The sequence below is a fragment of the Spea bombifrons genome, chromosome 10 (assembly GCF_027358695.1).
Source record: "Spea bombifrons isolate aSpeBom1 chromosome 10, aSpeBom1.2.pri, whole genome shotgun sequence".
Lineage (NCBI taxonomy): Eukaryota > Metazoa > Chordata > Amphibia > Anura > Pelobatidae > Spea > Spea bombifrons.
In genome coordinates, this window is record NC_071096.1 from 7,317,450 (window position 1) to 7,327,799 (window position 10,350).

Consider the following 10,350-nt stretch of genomic DNA (forward strand, 5'->3'; position numbering starts at 1 on the left):
TATATATATATATATTCTTGCTTCGGGGACCCATTCTTTTTAACAAGAAAAAAACAGAATTATTAGATGGACCTCACACAATGGGCAGCATATAATAGTTTACTCCATCTCCACTATTTAAAGATTTTGTTGGGTTTATCAATGATTTAAAGAAAAAAAATATTTAAAAGGAGCCCCCTTATCACATAAGTGACGCGGAATCACCTGTGGACGTGTCAGGAAGTTTAAGACGCCGATCTCTCTCATTGAGTACATTGCAAAGCCATAGGCTGAGAAACTGGTAAAGAAGTTCAGATTTTTTTTGATATTGAGAACAAATTATGTTATAATTAAGCAGGAATGGGGAATTTCAGATTGTTTCCCTGTATTTTCTGCAGATCAAAATATTTTAGTGTTACAGAATTATTATGAGACTTCCAACAGAGCCAAAGCTTCTAAATATTACCAGCTTGGAAATGTTCCCAGGAGATCCCAGTTTATAAGAATGCATTCAAGGGAACCCATATCATTCGCGTGAGTGTCAAAGGAACAAACAACTGATCTGATCAGATATATTATTCAAAGTTTAGAGCACGTGTGAGTAAATGTAAACACAAATAAACTAATTCTCATTTCAATTAAACTATTTCTTCCTCTGGGATTGTAATTATCTAGACCAAGGGCAAGCATCCAGAGGTCCATGATTCCTTTGGGTAGATTTAGGGGCTTGTCATTCGTGTATAGGTGTAGAGTCATTGTTATTAAAATATAGGAGGACTTGTGGGAAAGCAAACGCGTTATGGTTGCAGCGTGAAGCTGGTGACACGAGATTAAATACTAAAAATAAAAAAGTTTTAAATTTCCCACAAAAGGTATGGCTTCCTCACACCAGGCGCATCTCGAGCTCCGTGCCCCCATACAGACTCATAACACGTACCCGGTGCTGATCCGAAAGACAAGAGGCTAACGAAGGACACTAACGAAACCACCAAATAGTAGAAATAAGGACTTGGGTTTGAGAGCGGATTGTACAATTAAAGAGGTCTGGTTTATTTCATGTAACATAAACTGAGCAGTCCAAGTACAACAAGCAGATATCCCCCGCCACCCGTATGCCTATGCATAGTATTGCAAATTGGCTTTTTTCTTGGCCTGGACTTCTAAGATTCCCTCCATGTAATCCTCATGTGTTAGCTCCGTGGCTCCTCGGCGAAGAGCAATCATTCCCTAGGATGAGGAAATAAAAAAAGGATAATAAATGAATCAAATGAAAAGTAACGGGTATAAGGTGCTGCTCCACATAGAGAATACACCGAGTGCCCCGGGATGTTAACATCCAGTTAAACAGATCTGTCCCTTCCTTTCTATCAACAGATTTACCCACACAACAAACACGTACGCTTTTTATGGTGCTATGGCAACAACATATGAATGGGGTAAAGACTGTAGGTCTGGTATTAATATTTAATGTAAATAAGACAAACTAAATGAATTGTAGGCCACCAAGTCCAGATACTCACAGCTTCCACGCAAACGGCTTTACATTGTGCGCCGTTGAAATCATCGGTACAGCGAGCGAGCTCTTCGTAATTCACATCAGGGCTGCAGAGGGGCGAAATTATGAAATAAAGTAAAAGGTGAGAGAAGTAGTTAAAATATTAAAGAAAGGCGTGTTAACCCCTCAACCTTATCATAAAATAATCAGAAGCAAAAAGTCCCTCTTGCCGAGTATCATATTAGAGGAAAAGAATATTAATGAGATTTGCTTAGTCTGCGGTTACAAGGTTGAGAGACACCGTTGTTCCAGGTATGTCCTTAATCTCTGCGCATACCTGACGTTCATCTTGCGGGAGTGGATCTGCATAATCCGGGCTCTAGCCTCTTCATTCGGCATCGGAAACTCGATCTTTCTATCCAGACGGCCGGAACGCAGCAGCGCGGGATCCAGGATGTCCACCCGGTTAGTAGCGGCAATCACCTGGCCAACAGATGTCAAAAAGAGCTTTTATGCAACTCTGTGCAGTCAATAGGTAAAGATGATTGCCGTAGGACATGAACCCTTTAACGACATATTACTGATCACATGACTTGACACCCATATTTGCTTTTACCTTGACTTGGGTGTTGGGCTGAAAACCATCCAACTGGTTTAAAAGCTCCAACATCGTCCTCTGCACCTCGCGGTCTCCGGCCTTCTCGCTGTCAAACCTGTGGATCACAAGGAAACGTGCAAAGAGCGTGTAAACGAGACTAGTCAACGCTAAGTGTTTCAAAGCGACAAGACGGACCCGAAAATATATTCAGCTGGTAACTCCATAGGGGACGGCCGTGTTAATTAAAACCAGCAGCAAGAAGCAACATTCATTAACACGCTACACAGGCATCATATATGTAAATTCAAGTAACACGGTTCACATTTATGAGCGAATAGCACAGAAACCATCAGACTGGATTTCCTCTGCATCTACCGAACGAGCCTTCCGTAATAAATTCAGAATAGTTTCTGAAAAAGTAAACTATCGCCAAAAAGCTTATTTATCTACTATTCTAAGCTAATTTAAGTATTTGTAACGGTCGAAAGTATACGTAACATTAACGTGTGACAGCACATAAACAAGTACATTCCGCAATACAACCGTTAGAATCCTCTTACCCCAAATATAAAAGCTAAATGAAAGTTTCACAAAGGGGGGGAATAAATGCAGTATGAACAGGGCTCCCTCGGCTTAGTTTTGTCTATTAAGCTCCAACTGGAATGTCCTAAGACTGGTTCCAGTATCTATAGGCATACTCTACGTGCTTTATACCATACAGAGATATATTCAATGGCTCTTGATTAGTCTATCGTACCAGATCTTCTCGGTCCCGGGTGAGTTTGGGGCATAATGAGAACCAGAGGAATTTAAACGATCTGTAAAACCCACCTTTTTGTGCCAATAGCATCCAGCTCATCAATAAAGATTATAGACGGGGCTTTCTCCTTGGCCAGCGCAAAGGCATCTCTGACAAGTTTGGCCCCATCCCCGATGAACATCTGCACGAGCTGCGGACCGGCAAGCTTCAGGAAGGTGGCCTGAACGGAAAGAGACGTCAGAGACAGCGATGCTTTCCGCGTGTTTAATTCCACATGCACGGGAACCTACCTTTGTCTGCGCAGCACAAGCTCTTGCCAGTAGAGTCTTGCCAGTCCCTGGGGGTCCATACATAAGAACTCCCTTGGGGGGCTGGATTCCCAAGTTCTCGAACTTCTCCTTGTGGTTCATTGGGAGCACAATGGCTTCTACAAGCTAAAGAGGCCAGAAAGGCAGAGAAAATGTTTTCAGAGGGAAGCAGAACCTAAAGGGTGCAACCAAAAAAACCCCAAAACTCTGCCGCAAATCTCACCTCCTGAATCTGCTTATCGAGACCCCCAATATCACTGTATTGCTCGGTGGGTCTTTCATCCACTTCCATAGCCTTGACACGGGAATCATACTCTGTAGGAAGGGTCTCCAGAATGAGGTAGGAATCCTTATTCACTCCCTAGGGAAATTGGGGCCAAAAAACAGTTAAATATTCTATTTATTCACCAATATACGACGGCACTGTTTCTTGAACATTCCATTGGAACAAAGCGGCAATCAACTCTACCGTACGCACCACGAGATCTCCGGGCTTCAGCTTCTCTGCATCAACCAAACCGATGACGGGTAAGAAGTACGTCTGGAGAAGAGAGCGGTTATTAGCGCTGCTTAAACATGGAGAGTAACATATAATAAGATATATAATAAAACATATAATAAGATATATACCGTATTGGCTCGAATATAGGCCGCACTTTTTCCCCCCACTTTAAGTCTTTAAAGTGGGGGTGCGGCCTATATTCGGGGTCTAGCGCCTGACAGGGATACAGATCCCCCGCAGCCGTGCAGGGGACCTGCATCCTACTCCCCGATACGCTCACACAGCCTCCCCTGCCAGCACTTCCCGCGGGGGGGGGGCTCGGGGGGTGCCGGCACGGGAGGTGCGGACTGTCCCTCCCCCGGACTTACCGGAGCAGACTCCCAGGTGTCTTGCGGGGCCGGCGGGGGACGTCTACGCAATACACGTATACAACTTCCGGTGCCGGCACATCCAGTTCCGGCACCGGAAGCTGTATTGCGTAGATTTCCCCTGCTGGCCCCGCAAGACACCCAGGAGTCTGCTCCGGTAAGTCGGGGGGGGGGGCAGAGGAGGACAGTGGTAGCATATCTCGGGGAGGGAGGACAGTGGCAGCATATCTCGGGGAGGGAGGACAGTGGCAGCATATCTCGGGGGGGGTTCAGAGTGGTAGCATATCTCGGGGAGGGAGGACAGTGGTAGCATATCTCGGGGAGGGAGGACAGTGGTAGCATATCTCGGGGAGGGAGGACAGTGGTAGCATATCTCGGGGAGGGAGGACAGTGGTAGCATATCTCGGGGAGGGAGGACAGCGGCAGCGTATCTCGGGGAGGGAGGACAGTGCCAGCGTATCTCGGGGAGGGAGGACAGCGGCAGCGTATCTCGGGGAGGGAGGACAGCGGCAGCGTATCTCGGGGAGGGAGGACAGCGGCAGCGTATCTCGGGGAGGGAGGACAGTGGTAGCATATCTCGGGGAGGGAGGACAGCGGCAGCGTATCTCGGGGAGGGAGGACAGTGCCAGCGTATCTCGGGGAGGGAGGACAGCGGCAGCGTATCTCGGGGAGGGAGGACAGCGGCAGCGTATCTCGGGGAGGGAGGACAGCGGCAGCGTATCTCGGGGAGGGAGGACAGTGGCAGCATATCTCGGGGGGGAGGACAGTGGTAGCATATCTCGGGGAGGGAGGACAGTGGTAGCATATCTCGGGGGGGGGCAGAGTGGCAGCATGTTTTTTGGTGCTTTTTTAAAGAAAAAAACTTTTTCTTTAAAAAAGCACCAAACTTTTAGGGTGCGGCCTATATACGGGGGCGGCCTATATCCGAGCCAATACGGTAATAAAGGCTAGCCCTGATGCATCAGTTATCTGGGGAACTTGGCAAAGGCCCAGCGTAAATGGCTGATCTGTTGATGCTGGAGGTACCGTACTTACCGGCGTATTACACGCACCGGCGTATAACACGCACCCTCGCCGGAACCGGAAGTGCGGGAGACGCGGCTGCAGATCGTGCAGCACAGAAAGTTATCGGCGTATAACACGCAGGTAGGGTTTAAACTTATTTTTTTAGATATAAAAGTGCGTGTTATACGCCGATAAATACGGTAATACTGTCAAAAGTATTAAAATAATCAATTAAAACCCCAGAAATGCCTTAATATACATGAAAGAAAGAAAAAAAAAACACAGAAGGGTCTGGAATCGTTACGAGACTTTAACATTCCCGGGGCGAAAAAACTATTTTTGAGAAATTCGTTAACTAAACTGTCGAAGGAAGACAACCCAACACATAAAATGAAAGCTGAATCCTCATTGGTTCAATGGTAACCAAATGTTCTTCCCGCTATGGGAGATAAAAGAGGCAGTTTGCATTCGTTTTTATACTCTATACAAAAATGTGACCTTGTGCAGATATTAGAGGTTACCCCAAAAACACACAAAGCAGAGACCCCCAGCATTCACAGGGTGACGGAAATCTCCCCCTCGTCCATTAAACGCTCCCGGGAGATCCTCACCTGCCGGGTGGACGTTTTGATAACCGCACACTTCCCCTTCCTCTGAGAGTCCAAGTCAATGTTGGCTCCGTCTTCCTCTTGATCATTGGGGTCGACATCGAGGAGCTGCGGGGGGGAGACGGCAGAGGAATGAGCCAGAGCCCTGCTTCACGAATCGCATCGGGAACTAAAGACGAGCCCCGGGGCGGCTGGCGGGTACATGAAGCCGCTCTTACCTCTATGACGTTGGACACGAGGTACGGGAGGGTTTTATTCACTTTAATCTTTTCGCTGTTCTCTTTGATCTTATCTTTCATGGCCTGCAGCTCGTGCGTCACCCGCAAAACCTCGCTCTTCATGATCTGAAAACACAGCGAGGGTCATGAAACCGACACAACGCAGGGACAGGAGGCGGCGGCGCGCACGCACAACATATTTACCAAAACATTATATATCATACAGAAACTACAAACAATTCAATAGAACAATATTAAAACAGCTTCGATTAAAAACACGTTTTTCTTGGGAGGGTACTTTACTGAGAGGGTAGTAGATAACAGACACAGCCTCCCAGCAGAAGTGCTAGAGGCTACTACAGTGAGGGGATTTGGACACGAATGGGATAGACATACAGCTCCGGAATCTAAGACGAGGCTAACGACTGATAAGGTCCCTCCAATCGCTTTTAGACTTGAGGACCGGAAAGCATTAGAAACGATAAAGTGCCGATTTTATGAGCCTGTCAACAAAGAGTTAATGTGCGTAGGACACGAGGGACGCACTCAGACTCCCATCACTGGGTTCATCGAGCGATGAAGCGTCTCACGGAGGTCTCGATGTCTTACAGCCGGTCTGATGCAGATAAACGGGACCCCCCGGGGTATCCAGGGGCCGCTCGTACTCCTCGTAGTGCCGCAGCTACACTCACTTCTGCCGGAACCTGCGCAAACACTCACCTTTATCTCACTGTCCAGAAGCCGGGTTCTCTGGATGATCTCCTCTGTGGACATCTTGAGGACTTCTTCCCCAACTCCATCCTGCTGCAGATACACAAGAGGCACGAGCGGCATTAACACGCGTGTGATATCACACACCAACACACAATATCGCCCACAGGTGCCGTCACTTTAATCGTTGGGGTGTCAAGACACAGCTTACAGTGCTACAGATAAACCGACTTCAGGGAGTCTGCCATTGTCCAAGCTGGTGACAGCCCGGGGTGATGCCGGTGTGGATTCCTGTGTTTACTCATTAATAAAATACCACCGATCATCTTCTCTGCGATGCTGAACCACCGATCTACTACTCTTTCAGCAGATGACATGATGCTTTACGGTAAATTGTCGGGATGGATACACTGATTATATGGCGTTAATGCAAATCACATCCCTGTCACCCGCTCTCCCCATTTACCACCCCCTCTTTCTCTCCGTGTCCCTCTCTCTCTTACCTCCGTCTCATCCCACACAGACGCCATGTTTACTTCCTATCGCAGGCCGGGTGAGTTCGCACTTCCACCGCCGGAAGGAGAGGGATCTCACCGTACAGGCCGTTTCCGGTACGACCTGAAAAAACCTCCGCCGCTGAATGGGAGTCCAAAGCCGGATGTCTGGCAATCACGTGACACGGCACCATTTCTGCTGAGTGATGTTGCCGGCGCCGCCATGTTGCTAAAGGGCACAGGGCTGTCACGTCAGAACGTCCGAATGATTGAAGCGCTGTGAATGGTAGGGAGAGCCTGTGGTCAGCCTCACGTGATCCTAACGCATCCGCAGCTTTGTCTTCCTTGCTCTCCATCTTTGGTATGGGCACCTCAAAAATATATATGGCAACAATAGGAAGATGATGTATATTATATGAGATATTTTTCCATATAACTCTGCATACATATATATTAACCTGTGTGCCCTGGACTACCTAATTTAATCCAGAGGTTACGTTGGTGTTTAATTCTATATGTACATTAAAATAGTCATACTGCAACATAGAAAGGTGTATTTATGTGGTAGCTTCAAATTTAAATCACTGCATTAAAATCCTATTCTACCCCGCTGCGATCTAAGGCTGCCAGTTGGTGCTTTTGCTGCCAGTTACAGTTGCTATCCCTGCTTGAATGCAGGTGATTCGATTAAGTGTATCATTATGTATCACACTATCTGCAGCTGACTCCTTCCTATTCTACGCTGCTGTGATCATTATTATGGTGGACATCCCCGCTTGAATGCAGGTGATTAAGTGTGTCTTTTAAATAATGACAAGGTTTCCATGAGGGCCGGTCAGTGTGTTGACTCTTCACGACGGGCTGTTAAAGGGTTAATATGTTGCAGGGGGTGTTGGTCCTCAGGGGGTCCTCGGAATCCACATTCTGATTGGCTGAAGACGGCTATATATCTAGGTATTTGAGGATTATCCACACCTCCCAAGTGTCCCTTTTGCCTCCTCATTCCCTCGTCTCACATCTCGTCCTAGTGTCAGTTTTAGACACAATAGCAGACCTGCCATTAACTTCTACCTCGTGCCTTTCCTAAAAAGCAGAACAGAGAGGTAGACCTTGGTGGGACAGCGGCATACGGTGGTAAAATGAGGACTGTCCTGCGCAAAGCAGGACAGTTGGGAGGCATGCAGTAGTAACGAAAACACTAGTGTGTGTAGATGAAATAGTTCCGAGCCCAATGTCACACGTTCCTGCGTTCTGCGGACGGAACCCGTTTCTAACGGCCCTGGTTTCACCTGAGATTCTGTGTTCTGTGGATGGGCTGCGGATGCACACGGTGACACATCCAGTAGCTCTGGTGTAAGGGTGTGTTAGTGGTGTAAAGGTGTGTTAATGGTGTAATGGTGTGTTAGTGGTGTAATGGTGTGTTAATGGTGTAATGTTGTGTTAATGGTGTAATGGTGTGTTAGTGGTGTAATGGTGTGTTAGTGGTGTAATGGTGTGTTAGTGGTGTGTTAATGGTGTAATGATGTGTTAGTGGTGTAAGGGTGTGTTAATGGTGTATTGGTGTGTTAGTGGTGTATTGGTGTGTTAGTGGTGTAAGAGTGTGTTAGTGGTGTAATGGTGTGTTAGTGGTGTAATGGTGTGTTAGTGGTGTAAGGGTGTGTCAGTGGTGTGTTAATGTTGTAATGATGTGTTAGTGGTGTAATGGTGTGTTAATGGTGTAATGGTATGTTAGTGGTGTATTGGTGTGTTAGTGGTGTATTGGTGTGTTAGTGGTGTAATGGTTGTTAGTGGTGTATTGGTGTGTTAGTGGTGTAAGGGTGTGTTAGTGGTGTGTTAATGGTGTAATGATGTGTTAGTGGTGTAAGGGTGTGTTAATGGTGTAAAGGTGTGTTAATGGTGTATAGAAGTGACGCTTAGTGCCTTCATATTAACCGTACTGTGAGCAGCCCTGGGGGTGACGGAGACCCCAATCTGCCCGCTATCATCCGCCAATCACCTGCTCTGCTGACTCCTAGATCTCCCTCCCAGACACGGAGTCAGATCCCCCGGCAGCCTGCCGCCATCCACACACATTCTACATCGCACTCCATACAGACACAGTCAGCACAGCCGGCAGATTGGCCCCATTCGGCCCCCATCTAGTCCCATTTCTCCTGCTGTAAAGACTCAAACCTTATCAGCCGTTGGTCTCGTCTTAGATTCAGGAGCCGTATGTCTATCCCATGCATGTTTAAATACCCTCACTGTATTACCCTCTACCACTTCTGCTGGGAGGCTGTTCTGTTTATCCACCACCCTCTGAGTAAAGTAAAACTTTTTTTTTTACATTTTAATTACTTTTTGCAAGTCACGGTTGACTAGGTACCATGACCGGCCGCACTCCCCACCCGCCTCCATTTACCCTCCTACCTCCTGTATAAAGGCAGGTACCAGGTGCTCGCATCCCTCGATCTGGATACACAGCAGTCCCTCAGGATGGGGTTGCGGTCTCTGCTGCTTGCAGCAGCCCTTGTGGCCGTGTATGCAGGTAGCCCCCAACAGGTAACGGGGATTCTGTACAGTCAGGGGGGATTTGGGGGACCAACGGGGCTGCAATCACAAGTTGGGGAGCTCAGGAATATGTAATGTGGGTGCGTAAAATATACATCAAGGACTAGTATATACCGGGGGGGGGTAGGTTTTTGAGTTCTTTACTTCTTGTTATTAATATCAGATTCTTTAAAGTATCAGATAACGGCCAAAGACGCGGTTTTGTCTGGAATCAAAGCATCTGTTTACTCTTTTAATATAATATTATGAATGTGATTTGTTACAATTGTTGCAAACCTTCTTTAGAATAATTACAGAGAACAACATATATTCATTCGCTACTGCCTCGGTATCCGCTCGGTATTCACTCAGTATCGGCTCGGTATCGGCTCGGTATCGGCTCGGTATTTGCTCAGTATTGGCTTGGGAATTGGCTAGGTCTTCGCTCGGTATTGGCTTGGGAATTGGCACGGTATTGGCTCGGTATCCGCTGGGTATCGGCTCGGTATCCGCTGGGTATCGGCTCGGTATCGGCCCGGTATCGGCTCGGTATCGGCTCGGTATCCGCTGGGTATCAGCTCGGAATCAGCTCGGTATCCGCTTGGTATCCGCTGGGTATCGGCTCAGTATCGGTTCGGTATCAGCTCGGTAACGGCTCGGTATCCGCTCGGTATCCGCTTGGTATTGGCTCGGTATCGGCTCGGTATCTGCTCGGTATCCGCTCTGTTGCGGCTCGGTATCCGCTCAGTATTGGCTCGGTATTTGCTGAGTATTG

At 47.5% G+C, this 10,350-nt stretch overlaps 1 protein-coding gene across 1 annotated transcript; it reads right to left on the reverse strand.

Annotated features, from left to right (window-relative positions):
* Positions 1-1,005: 1,005 nt before the first annotated feature.
* Positions 1,006-7,204, reverse strand: PSMC3 (proteasome 26S subunit, ATPase 3). Its single transcript, XM_053449468.1, has 12 exons — positions 7,056-7,204; positions 6,562-6,645; positions 5,842-5,967; positions 5,627-5,731; positions 3,619-3,681; positions 3,364-3,501; positions 3,123-3,266; positions 2,904-3,052; positions 2,091-2,187; positions 1,812-1,957; positions 1,500-1,581; positions 1,006-1,206 (listed from the first exon to the last, which is right to left on the reverse strand). Exons 1-12 carry the CDS (start codon positions 7,080-7,082, stop codon positions 1,096-1,098), a joined length of 1,272 nt encoding a protein of 423 aa, XP_053305443.1. The 5' UTR covers positions 7,083-7,204; the 3' UTR covers positions 1,006-1,095.
* Positions 7,205-10,350: the final 3,146 nt, after the last annotated feature.

Bases quoted from the DNA above. Each gene is read 5' to 3' on its own strand.
- PSMC3 (XM_053449468.1), bottom strand. From the start codon at position 7,082: ATGGCGTCTGTGTGGGATGAGACGGAG. The intron at 3,053-3,122 runs GTAGGTTCCCGT...CTTTCCGTTCAG, and splicing joins CTTGTGCTGCGCAGACAAAG to GCCACCTTCCTGAAGCTTGC. The intron at 2,188-2,903 runs GTGGGTTTTACA...TGTGATCCACAG, and splicing joins GATGCTATTGGCACAAAAAG to GTTTGACAGCGAGAAGGCCG.